Consider the following 14116-nt stretch of genomic DNA (forward strand, 5'->3'; position numbering starts at 1 on the left):
CATGTTGATCCATTTATATGCAAATTTCATGACTTCATGTTTTCTGACGGCTACATAGTATTCCATTGTGTAGATGTACCAGAGTTTCTTTAACCAGTCATCTGTTTTGGGGCACTCTGGTTTTTTCCAGATTCTGGCTATTGTAAACAGTGCTGCAATGAACATAGAAATACATATGCCATCTTTACTATACCTTTTTGCCTCTCTGGGATATATTCCCAGGAGTGGTATTGCTGGGTCAAATGGAAGCTCAATTTCTAATTTTTTGAGAATCGTCCATATTGTTTTCCAAATACTAAAATACAGAAACCCAAAACCGAGAGGCCGCTAAGTGTGGTCACTCGACCTCATACCTCTTCATCCTCAGCAATGGAAAACAAATTATCTAATGCTTCCTTTTCAGCAGGTCTGACTTTAGGGGAGAGACTCTCCAAACAATAATAGTGAGTTTTGTTGAAATATTGTATGCAATCAAAGTGAAAGTAAAGTGAAATTTATTAGTTACACAGGCGGTGGGGGGCCTAGGGGTGTGGGGGGGTTAGGGGTGTGGGGGTGCGGGGTGGAGCTATACTGGGATTCTTGGTGGTGGAATATGTGTACTGGTGAAGGGATGGGTATTCAAGCATTGTATAACTGAGATTTAAACCTGAAAACTTTGTAACTTTCCACATGATCACTCAATAAAAAATTTTTTAAAAAATAGTTATATTGTGGAACTTTAAAAAAAAATTAAAAAATAAAGTACAGATATTGATATTCTGACTTAAATATTTTATTATACTATACAGTTGTCTCCTGTATGTATATACATGTTCAATGTTATATGTCCTTGTTTATAAATCTAATTCATACTCTAATTTTGTTTATAAGAAGTTTAATAGAAAAGATAATCAAATTATATTCCTATATAAGAAAAGACACAAATATTTCAGATCTATGTCTAAAAAGCAATGTTTTGATCAGAAAAAATTTAACACATAGTCTGGCTTATTTATTTTCAGAATAAAGAAAGGTATTTGACAGTACCAAAATTCTAAATTTTCAATACTATGCTCATAGTTAGAAATTAGTATATCTCCAGACAGAGGATATAGATGATTTGACCTACTGATCACTAAATATACCATTTATTGAGTACTTACCACTGGTCAGGCATTGAGATGTTTAATATGGAATTTCATTATCCCATTAACTATCTAGCATTACTTTATTTTACAAATGAGGTACAAGTTTAGAAAGCTCATGTAACATCAAATTCGATGCGGGGTATATACAAAACACTACACTGACTAATCAATGAATATAATGTATATTTTTTATCCTCCATAATCCAATTTGGCTTCTTAATTCTTAACAACACTTTGTTTGATCTTTCCCTATTCGAAGTGATCTTTTCTTTTCTGAACTCTAGAACTTTCTTTGTCTTTTGGCATGATTTAATCACTTTCTACCTCCTATTACTATTTATACAATTATTTCTTCTGTAAGAATGAAAATACTTTTCAAGTTTACTAGGTTTAAAAGTATACTTAGCATATTTTAGGAAATAAATAAATATTTGCTGGTTTAATCAATTTTAAAATTAATGATGAGATTTTTACTCTAAAAGATCATACTCTTTAGAAGTAGTAAAGCAACTATGCATATGTAAAACATTTCCAGAGGAAAAAAATTAAGATAATCACAATTCAAAATTAAAATCACTTTTAAGAGTCAGTAATTTTAAACATGTAGTAAGAAAAAAAAAATACCTTCTAATAATTCGTCCTTCCCTTCTTCCTTATCACTGGATTCTTGTACAAGATAATGATGAGTGACTGAGAATTTGAAGTCAGCAAAGAAAATTTCATCTGATTTTTCTTCCCATGTGCCAGAAGTAAATATACCCTGTATTTAAGAAAAAAGAAAAACATCCACTTTTAAGGAGTCAGTAGTTACCATTATGTTACCAATATCCTACCTATAGAAGCTACAGGAATTTTGGGTGTGGTGAAGGTGGGAAACACAGTAAGTGATGCTTACAGTTACTTTAGGCTTCCACATAGGAATTACTCCTAGCTGTGCTCAGGGGACCTACAGGGTGCTGAGAATTGAACACCAGCTGATCATATGCAAGGCAAGTACTCTGCCAGCTCTATTCTTTCTCCAGTCCGGCTATAGGAATGTTTTCCCCTTCTACCCATTAATCTAAAAGTTTTATTATACAGCTACCCAAACCCCGCCAGAGTGTAGAGTCAGGAGCAACCCTGACCACCGCTGAGGGTAGCGCCCACCCCTACCGCAATAAAACAAAAAAAATTAAAATAAAAACAATACAGTGAGATTAACTGGTTTTAATTGAAGGCATAAATGCTCCATATCAAAAGTTATAAAATATTATAATGACCTACATTATAAGATGGTTTGCTTAGGAGAAATGCCTACTAGAAAGCAGTTAAAGCTAAAACTGATTAAGGAGAACTCCAGAAAATGAGAAAATTTCATTTTCCAAGCCTACAATACAGCTGAAATATTCTTTTTAAATGACAAAAAAGAAATACTAGGCTATGGAGTAGCTTAATGGCAGAGCAGAAGTCTTGATTCCAGGTACAATTAAAAAACAAAACAAAACAGGGGCCAGAGAGATAATACAGTGGGTAATGTGCTTTGTCTTGCATATGGCCAACCTGGGATTCTAACCCTGGCATCCCATATGGTTCCCTGAGCACCACCAGGAGTCATCCCTGAGTCAGGAGTCAGCCTTGAACACAGCCAGGTATGCTCCCCCATCCCCACCCCAAATAAACAACTACAGCTAAAATCTATACTAACTCTTCTCTTTCCTAGTGGCTGGTAACCATAAAAAGAGGGAAAAGTATGGGAGAAAAAAGTGAAAAAAGAAGAGGAAAAAAGAAGGGACGGGAATTGGAGGGAGAGAAAGAGAAGGAAGGAGGAAGGAAAATAGAGAAACATGTAGCTCTATTCCAGGTACTCCTGTCAACTTTGCCAATAGCTATTTCAGAGAAAGTTAGGCTGAATTAAATGAGAAGACAAGCAGTTTGTCTCTAAATAGGCTTTTTTTTACAATCTTTTAACTAAACTGAAAAACAATATGGCTTTTCATCTTCCTTTCTAATATAGTCATTTGATCCCAAATTCCAGTATGGTATACTATTTTCATATTACATTTGCAATCAGCCGATAAAGAAAAAGTATTAAAAGTAAAGGGATGAGGGGCCAAGGCAACAGTGACTTGAGCGTATGCACTACTCCAAAACTAACACAAGCAAGATAAAAAATAAAGTTAGGAAAAATTGTGACGTCCAAGGAAAAGGTGAAGGGTAGGTTGAGAAGCTAATCTTTTCTCTTAAAGAGAAGATAAAGGCAATTATGCAGAAACAAAGTACTAAGCATTATCATACTTTATACCCAACATTATATCTTTCAATTTACGCACTAAACTTTAGGTACCTAAGATATATTCTGAGCCAGAAGACTGGAGGGCTCAAGAGCTCTTGAGCACATGAAGGTCAATGTGAGAGCTAATCCCTTCACAATAGCTGGCCCAGCTCAGCATTCCACTGGTCTCCTTTCCTCTACCCTCTAATCCTACTTCCAAGTTTATCTTCCTTAAACACAATTCTGACACTGTCCCTCCTCCTTTTAAGATTATTTTAGTGCTTTACCAAAACCCTGGAGTACCTAAAGGTTTCCAACCATTTTTCTATCAGTAAAAACTTGAGTATCATGTCTATGAATGCTTTCATTTTAAGTTTTAGATTATGAGATCAATATGTTAATATGAAGCAAAATTTTCATTAAAAAGGGTATACAGCTTACACTCCGGCTTCATTCCTTTGCAGTTTCATCTCCACAACTTCCTCCATCTACCCTCTAAGACCTTACCTCACACTTATATCCAGTTACCGTTATTTTCCCTCGATGTGATTTGTTTCAGATATATCCACACATTATTCATTCCTCTCTTCTTGTATTTTACTTTTCTAAGCATAATTTTAATTATTCATTTTTCAAAACTCAACCTAAAAGTTAACTCTATAAAGTATAAAATCTGCTTTGCGTTATCTTCAGGCAAGTCATCCTTTTCCAATGTCTTGCTCAAATCAGTATTATAGCACCTTATTGTAATCATACATTTATATACCAAGTTTTCAATTAGACGTGAAGAATAAAGACTGTATTTTATTATTTTCTGCAGTCCAGAATTTGAAATTTCATGTATGACTAATATTATATACTTATGTACATACACATATATTGGTGTTTACTGTAACCACTATATGACACAAAATGACCAAAATTACCATTATCCAAATACCTTATGTATAAAAATTTGAACCATATACTCATATACTCTAACAACCTAAGACAGCACATAACTCAATCCAAGAAGTATCTTCTCAAGTCAGAAGTTCGGTACAGGGCTTAAGGCACTTGCCTTGCATGCAGCCACTCCAGGGTCAGCCTCTGGCACTACAGGCGCCCGAGCACTAGCAGGAAACCCCAGAGTACAGAGCCAGAAGCAGTCCCCCAAGAACCTCCTGGCATAGCCCAAATCATCCTCCGCATGAGTATTTTATTACTTGAATTAATATGTACTTCAGAGTGACCATGTTTAGTTCTCATTGAAATTTATTTCATTACACATATTAAACAGAATTAGGTTATCCATAACATTTAATAAAAACATTATTTAGAATTGGCTATTTACCAGAATCAAATTTCACATATTAAACAACCTTCCATGAAAAAATATCTTCTCTTGAAAAAATATAAACTTAACAATATTTGACAAATTAACAAACTTTTTTCTAATGACAAAAGTAACACATGATTTAAGAGAAAGAAAATATAAAGCACAAAATTTAAGTCTTTTTTGCATGTGGAAAAAACTTTTAGTATTTATATTTCAATATTACAGTGAAGAGAATTTCTTCTACTAGTGAATGAAAACCTTCATTTTTTTATCTACCTAGTTGTCTATGCTGATTCATATCAGAATCACCCTATTTTTTGAAGTATAGTTATGATTAACAAAATAATTAGCTTTATAATCATGTAAGTGGTCTTTCAAAATGCACTAAAATCTAGGCTCCAAATCAACTAATCAAATCAGAATCAGAGACTGTGACCTTTAACAAAGGAAGTTTTCAAATGCTCCCTGGGTGATTCTAATATGAATCAGCATAGACAACTAGGTCGATAGAAAAAAATTAAGGTTTTCATTCACTAGTAAAAGAAATCCTCTTGACTATTTGTAATACTGAAATATAAATATTAAAAGATATTTCCACATGCAAAAAGGACTTAAATTAGATCCTATCCTTACACTAAACATGAAAATTAACTCAAAATGAATCTAGGTCTAAATATAGGACCAAGAACTAAATAACATCAAAAAAGTAAAAAGACAACCTACAATGATAAAAGATAAAACATGTGAGTATGAGAAAAAGCATTTGCGAATCATTTCTCTCATTGCACTGAAATTATATATAGAACTCCTATACTTGAAGAACAAAAATTGTTCAGTAACATAGTCACTAGAAAATGGCATATCAAATATGGTGGTGGGAAGGTGTAATGGTGGTGAGACTGGTGTTTGAATATTAAATGTAATCAAATACTGTGAACTACTTTATAAAACTAAAATAAAATTTTAAAAAAGGAAAATAGCATATCAAAACCACAATGATATCACTATTCCAGTCAGAAGAATATTACTGTTGCTGGGGCTGTGAGAATATGGGAAATGATTTTTCTAGAGGTAATGAAGATGTTCTAAAAATGATTCTTATTTAGTAATTTTTATTCTACCTATATATGAATTTAATATATAACATAATTGGTGAATCTTATGGATGAGGTACTATCTAAAAATATTTATTAAAATGATGGTGAGAATTTTATCAAGCTTTTTAGAGCAGGGCCATATATATTCACAGAATAAAATACTAAAATTTCTTCTTGTTTTTTGATGTTATGAAAGATAAAACCATGTTAAAAGCCTCTTCCTTTAAGGGCCAGAACGATATTACAGGGTTAGTGTATTTGCCTTGCATGTAGCCAACCCCAGCATCTTATATGGTCCCCTGAATCTGTCACAAGTGATCCTTGAGCACAGAGCTCGGAGTAAGCCCTGAGCACTGCAGGTTGTGGTCCCAAAACAAAAACAAAAAAGTCTCTTTCTTTAAACTACTTCCTTTATTTTTTACTAACACATTAACTAAAGTAGGTACTTCTTATGTGTTTAGAAAAATACCTGTGTAATTCAGTTTGTTCTAATAGTATATACATTGTGTCAAATTAAGCACAGGGCCAGGAAGATGGCTCAAAGCATGCAAAGCCAGCCACACTCAGGGCTGGGTCTGGATCCACCCCCACCACAGTCCCCTAGGTACTATCAGGAGTGGCCTACAAGCACTAGGCTGAGAGTAGCCCCTGAATATTGCTACCCTCAAACAAAAAATAATCAAGTCCAAAGTTAAATTCATGATACATATTAAAAAGAAAGATTTTACAGGGACCACACACGGAAGTGGTAGAGAGTATTCTCAGCGCTGCTTGTTCCACTGGTACAGGCCTGACAGTTTGGTTCTTGGGCTACAGTAGGGGGACCACACCTGGCAATGATTAGAAGGGATTGAACTCAGATTCACTTGGTCCTGAACCTTTCACCATGTGGCATAACGAAATCACAAACAAAAACCCAAAACCCCAACCCCCCCAAATTTAAATATATTTAAAGACAGCAGGAGAGAGCTTAAGTGTACAGCATATGACTGTGACTAACATGTTCATGGCTCTGACTCTAATCCTCAGCTGCACGAACTGTTAATGCTCCCCAAATACGACCGTCTGTGAATCACAGGGAGTGACCCAGTCTCCCCACCCACCTGGGGCCCTTAAAACACACTGACACACAAAAACAACAATTAGAAAAATAATTTAACTAAAAATGTCTGAAGAGACCTCTCAAGTCTCAGATAAGTATGTTTTTCCAGCCTGATTACATCATGTAGAACTTAATTTTTCCTCAGCTAAGTGCTAAGTTCTTAACTTGTAAGAACTCCGAGGACAACAATGCATCACTTTATAGTAAAGAATATGAAGAGCAGGGAAGATGGCTCAGAAGGTTGGAGAACATGCTTTGCACACAGTCTTGGGTTTGATCCCTAACACTGACAATGCATGAGCCTCTGAGCATCAATGATCCCTGAGCACCACCAGAAGTGACCCCTCATTCCCGCTACCCAAGAAAAAGTAAATTTATTTATATTCTTTCCAAGGGGCTGGAGCAAAAGCACAGTGATAGGGCGTTCGCTTTGCACACAGCTGATCTATGTTTGATTCCTCCACCCCTCTCGGAGAGCCTGTCAAGCTACCCGTGGTGTATTTGATATTTCGATATGCCAAAAATAGTAAGAAGTCTGACAATGAAATGTTACTAGCGCCTGCTCGAACAACTCGATGAGCAATGGGATGACTGGGACTGTGATTCTTTCCAAGAAAATATTTTTCAAGTGTAAGAGAGAGAGAGAGAGAGAGAGAGAGAGAGAGAGAGCCAAAGGTCTGACTTTAAGGCAAATGCTCTACCACTGAGTTACAACCCCAGGCCAGGAAAAGATCATTTTAAAGTCTCTGATAAATACTTTAAGAGAGCTAACACTGAGAGGATACAATACCACAAAGTAAGTAAAAAAATTAGAAATTGACATGCAAAATAATTCACAGTAACTTTAGGGACTTTACTGTTCATTACTATGTTACACTGTCATTTAAAGGTAAATCTGCCTTCTTATCCTACAAAAAAAAAAAATTCCAAAAACTTCTAATCTAAAAGAATAGGATATATGATAAAATAACTGCTTATTGGGGGCTGGAGCGATAGCACAGTGAGTAGGGCATTTGCCTTGCACGCGGCCGACCTGGGTTTGATTCCCAGCATCCCATATGGCTCCCCAAGCACTGCCAGGAGTAATTCCTGAGTGCAGAGCCAGGGTAACCCCTGTGCATCACTGGGTGTGACCCAAAAAAAGCAAAAACAAAAAAAGTAATAATTGCTTTTATTTACTTTTCTCTATCCAGAGGAGCTACAGACACTATGGCTATCACTTAAAGGAAAATTTAAAGAGGGTGCTACAAGACTATAAGCCTTATCTTAAATAATGCTATTCAAAAAAGCAGTGATGACTTTTCTTTTATCTACTTCATTTCAGAAACATTGCTTTCTCACACTGATATTCAACTAATTCAACTAATTCCCCAAGACTCTGGCTTTAAGACATCTCTACTTCCGCACTATAATGGTTCAGAAAACACTTAAATGTTCTGAGATAGAACAACTAAAGGAACTAAATTGTTTATAGCACTATCTCAGTTCCAAGTCTGATCTACAAGTTAAAACTTAGAGAATGATCTAAAAGAAGAGAAAAACCTATGTTCAGATTTATTTTATATTTTCCACATGAACTTTGTGTACTAAAGCAAATGTCATTCCAATCTACATAGTATGAAAATTAAGAATTTACTTTAATGCTATTAGAGCATTACCCTTCTATTAATATTCTAAAGTTAATGATTCATCTTTCATGAATTTTTCAGTGGGATAAGACTCAGAAACTGACTAAACAATTCTAGTCCCAGATTATATTATACCTAAACTTAACATCTCATAAAAAGTAATTATGATTTTTGCTAGCTACACAGAGCCACAAAATTACAAAGCTAAAAAGAATTTAAAGGGTCATTTGTTTAATTCCCTTCAAGCTGGATCATTTTCATACAAACAAGCTTTGATCTATTTTATTAAGCCCAACTCTTAAAATTGCCAAATCTGTCCTACTTATTCTAATAATCCATGTAATTTTACATTTACTGAAAATTCTAAAAGTAAAAACAGAATAATATAGAAATGGGTTTTGGTAGGAAACCTAGGATTAATCCTGTTTATACCAACTCCTGGCAGACTGACTTTGGGCAAGTTAAACACCCAAAATATCACTTCTTCATAAAATGAGATTGATGCTTTATCATTCAAATTTATCTAAGAGTACAGCAGGTAAGGTGCTTATTAGTGCACATGGCTGACCTACGCTAAATTACCAGAATTTCACATGATCTCCTGATCACTGCCAGAAGTGATACCTGAGTGCTGAGCCAGGAGTAAGACCTGAGCACAGCCAAATGTGGATCAAACCCGCCACACCAAAAATAAAATGCATATGAGGATTAAATTAGTAGGCATACATCCAATTATATTACATGGTATGCTCAGTAATTGTTATTTTCTCCTCTTAAAATCATTCCCTAGGACCTCAGGGTCTGGTACGGAAAAGCAGATGGGTCAGATTACCCTTCAGATAAAAATTATAAAATACAGACAGAAATAGCGTATTTCATTTCTTTTCTTTGGAAGAGAAGAAGTCATTCGGAGGTGAGCTCTAAAATTTGCATATAAAGTTTGCTTCAAATCTTGGCCCTTGCATTTGTGGTGGAAACGTCACAGTATAATGACAAAGACTGAAAGAAAAAACTTTGGCCACTGTTACCACTGAGAGAGAACATGGAATTATAATGTAATCAAGTTACCTCTGTGCTAACAAGCAATACAAAATAAATTATTTAGTATCTGCCTTTGGGGCAGGCTTGAGTGTTGGAAAATTCGAAATAATGGTGATGGGAAGGTGTAATGGTGATAGGATTGGTGTTGAAATACTGAATTTAATCAATTACTGTGAACAACGTTTTTTTTTTTTTGTTTTTGTTTTTGCTTTTTGGGTCACACCCAGCGATGCTCAGGTGTTATTCCTGGCTTTGCACTCAGGAATTACTCCTGGCGGTGCTTGGGGGACCATATGGGATGCCAGGGATCGAACCCAGGTCGGCCACGTGCAAGGCAAACGCCCTACCCGCTGTGCTATCGCTCCGGCCCCCACTGTGAACAACTTTATGAAAATAAAATTTTGAAAAGTTAACTGTGTGCTAGAACATAACTCTTTGGATGAAAAAACAGAATTCAGTCTGTCTTATTCAAAAATAAATAATAAAATTAAAAAAATAGGTATGAATGTCTGTTCCAGCCCATGCATATGGTGCCGGCATCTCCCCACTTTGAGATATGAACTTTCATGCTTTAACACTGAGATGAGCTTTCTCTGTCTCTCTGTCTCCCCATCCCACCCCCCTTCCTCAGAACTCCCAAAAACACTGTACTAAATACACATAATTACTAACAAATAAGAACAAGGAAGTGACATATTTAAAATAAGTTAAAAGAAACCAAACATAAGAAGACCTAGATGTCACATCTGACCGTCAGGCTACCGATATCGAATATACTCATGGAAAATATTTTCTAGACAAATTTAGAGTTGAAGTATTATAGAGAAATAAAAATTATAAAAAGAAGCAATGAGGGGGGGAAAAAAGGAAGCAATGAGAAATTTAGACCTAAAAAGTGAGATCTGCCCCACAGCTTGGAAACTGTCCTCACATGCTGGGGGGAAAGGCAGCTGAGATAGAAAAGGGAAGACCGGGGCCAGAGCGATAGCACAGCGGGTAGGGCGTTTACCTTGCACGCGGCTGACCCGGGTTCGATCCTCGGCATCCCATATGGTCCTCCAAGCACCGCCAGGAGTAATTCCTGAGTGCAAATCCAGGAGTAACCCCTGAGCATCGCTGGGTGTGACCCAAAAAGCAAAAAACAAAAAAAGAAAAGGGAAGACCAAGTAGAGGATATTGGGAGGACCCATTCGGGTTGGAAGATGCATGCTGAAAGTAGACCACAGACTGAACATGAAGGCCACTCAATACCTCTACTGCAAACTACAACACCCAAAAGGAGAGAGAACAAAAGGGAATGCCCTGCCTCAGAGGCAGGGTGGAGTGGTGGGGGGTGGGGTGGAGGTGGTGGGAGGGATATTGGGAACATTGGTGGAGGAGAATGGGCACTGGTGGAGGGATGGGTAAACAATCACTGTATAACTGAAATGCAAACACGAAGTTTATAAGTTTGCAACTGTAACTCACGGTGATTCACTAATAAAAAATTTTTTTAAAAAGTGTAATATCTAAACTAGAAAATACATAAATTATATTGGTTGTGCTTACTAGAAAATTGGAGACAAGATAAATGTACTCAAAGATAAATCAAAAGAATTATGAAAGAAAAAATTGAGTGAGATTATGAATCTTTATGTATAACCAAGTCTCAAAATAGAAAGTCAACACACTAATATTTTGTAGACCCTAGTAAAAGACTGGAAAATGAAATTTAAAATATTCTATTTTGGGACTGGAGCAATAGCACAGCGGGTAGGGCGTTTGCCTTGCACTCGGCCAACCCACGTTCGAATCCCAGCATCCCATATGGTCCCCTGAGTAATGCCAAGGGTAATTCCTGAGTGCAGACCCAGGAGTAACCCCTGTGCATTGCCGGGTGCTACCCAAAAAGCAAAAAAAAAAAAAAAAAATTCTATTTCAACTGCATCATACAACATAAGATGCTTCGTATTATTTAAAAATACATGTAAAGTACAGCTTAACCAAAAACTGAGAAAATTTAAAGACAAACTAAGATTAAGATTAAAAAAAAAAAAAGATACACCATGTTCATGATCGGAAATGTCAAAATTGTCAAAATACAGTCCCTCCCTACCCTGCCCAGCCAAAGTAATCTATAAATTGTAACCTATGAATGAAACACAGGGCTGGAAAGTTACTACAGGGGTTAGGGCACTAGCCATGCACTTGCCATGCTACATGCTGACCACCACTGGTTAGAATTCCCATCTCTACATATGGGTCCCCAAGTACCACTTAGAGTACCACTGAACAAAGTCACAAAGTTAATAACCCTGGACACTATTAAATGTGACCAGCCCCAGCCTAAATTAGATACAATCCCAGCCACAGTTCCAGCATAGTTATATTACTTTTATTTTATAAATACTGGCAAGGGGTTGAAGAGATAGTACAGTGAGTAAGGCCTTGCATACACATGGCTGACCCAGGATCAATCCTGCTATCTCTGGTCCCACAAGCTCACCAGAAATGATACCTGAGTGCAGAGCCTGGAGGAAGCCCTAGCAGTGCCAGGTGTGGCCCCAAACCAAAATAAATAAAAATCTTCAAGTTTATTCTAAAATTCATAAGAGAAATAAAAGGCAGAAAACCTAGAATAGACAAACAACCTTGGGAAAACAGGGAAGCTAGATGATGTGAATTAATCCCTGAAACTATTCACTGACTCTCAATTGGGGGCAATTATCCCTCAAGGTATACTTGGCAATTTCTAAATAAAATGTTGGTTGTCACCACTGGGAGTATACTACTGGCATCAATAGGCAGAAAGATACTATAAAATATTGTATAATGTACAATAATTCCACACAAATGGCCAAAATTTCAATAGTGCCAAGATTAAGAAATCCTCAACCACAGTACGCCAGACAATATAGTACTGACAGCAAGACAGTCAAACAAATAAATAGAGGAGAGACTACAAAAAATGGCCTTCTATATCAACTGTCTGAAAAAGACAGGGGTAAAAAAGGCAATTTGGAAAAAGAAGTGGTACTAAAGGAAGGTTCTAGAATAAGACATCCATTTATATTTATTTATTTATTTATTTATTTTTTGCTTTTTGGGTCACACCCAGCGATGCTCAGGGGTTACTCCTGGCTTTGCACTCAGGAATTACTTCTGGCAGTGCTTGGGGGACCATATGGGATGCCGGGGATCGAACCCGGGTCAGCCTCGTGCAAGGCAAACGCCCTACCCGCTGTGCTATCGCTCCGGCCCCCATTTTTTTTTAAATGAGCCTAGATAACCTCACAACCACACAATTTATTATTTCAAGAGGAAATAATGACCTAGACCCAAAGTTAAGCTTCTGAAAGAAAACTGAGCATCTTCTCAACCTAACAAAATGGTCTTAGAAAAAAAATAGCTAAAAGCAAATAAATAGGCTTGCTCTTTCAAGCCTGTTTCCCCTCTGTGTCTTTACTTGCTTGCTTTTTCCACTCTGGAGAAACCATGTTCTCTTGAACACATATTCTTTCTCTCCCCTCTTGTCTTTCTAAGTAAATTTTGTTCAGATAAAACAACACAATTTAAAACATAGATTATAATTATTGAAGTAATTTCCCCTTAAAAAAGACATATAAATGGCTAATTAAGTATATGAAAAAGCAATCATCACCAAAATTCAACAAAGAAATAAATATTAAAATCATAATGATAAATACAAATTAATCCAGAAACTACATGTCCATTCGACTAAATTTTACAAGATTATAACCAATTGTTGATGAGAACATGAAATGATCCAAACTCTCATACATTGCTTTTCTGATGGTTAGATCAATTTGTACAAATTTCTTTATTTAATGGTTATTTACAGTTGAACAGCTATCCTTTGAACCAGTAATTCTGCTGCTAGGCCAAAACCCAAGAGAAATTTAAAAAATTTTAAAAAGTCTACACTAAAGAATATGCCTCAGATAATATTCTACTTTATCCATTATGAGTGTATCTGTTAATAAGTAAGTTGCAGCATTTTTATATAACAACTATTCAACAGCAACCAGAAAGGTGCTAATGCATGCAACAAATTAGAATCATCTCAAATATATTACGGAAAAATTCCTGGCACAGAAAATATACTACCTTATATAAAAATCTAGAGAAGGCAAAAGTAATCTATGATTCGGGGGGGGGGGGGGGGGAAAGGATACAGACTAGAGAGTGTGGTGTTTAAGGAGCTTGCCTTGTATGCAGGCAACTAGTTTGATCTTGGCACCACAGAGGTCCCAGGGCAATGCCTAGAGTGACCTCTCACCTCAGCCAGGCGTGGGTATGACCCAAATCTCCACTCCTCCCAACAGGGAAGGAACAGATCCCTAGGAAATACGGGTAAAGAGTAAGAGGATTAAATGGAAAGGATTTCTGGGGTAATGGAAATGTCCAGTATCTTTTGTAAGGAGTGCTTTATTGATATAATAAACATTATCAAAATTAAGCATTACAATATATGTAAGTTTATTTCAAAACCACTAAAGATATTTAGTGGGACATAAAGGTACTACTGGGACCAAAAGAGGAAAAAAGGCAG

At 36.3% G+C, this 14116-nt stretch overlaps 1 protein-coding gene across 3 annotated transcripts in view; it reads right to left on the bottom strand.

Annotated features, from left to right (window-relative positions):
- The window catches only part of RAB3GAP1 (RAB3 GTPase activating protein catalytic subunit 1), a 78533-nt gene that overhangs the window by 55131 nt on the left and 9286 nt on the right, over window positions 1-14116 (bottom strand). For all 3 annotated transcript variants that reach the window (XM_004616506.2, XM_004616505.2, XM_055120401.1), the window contains exon 4: window positions 1752-1887. In XM_004616506.2, coding sequence (XP_004616563.1) covers window positions 1752-1887 — 136 coding nt within the window. The remainder of the gene's footprint in view (window positions 1-1751; window positions 1888-14116) is intronic.

Source organism: Sorex araneus, chromosome X, assembly GCF_027595985.1.
Source record: "Sorex araneus isolate mSorAra2 chromosome X, mSorAra2.pri, whole genome shotgun sequence".
Classification (NCBI taxonomy): Eukaryota; Metazoa; Chordata; class Mammalia; order Eulipotyphla; family Soricidae; genus Sorex; species Sorex araneus.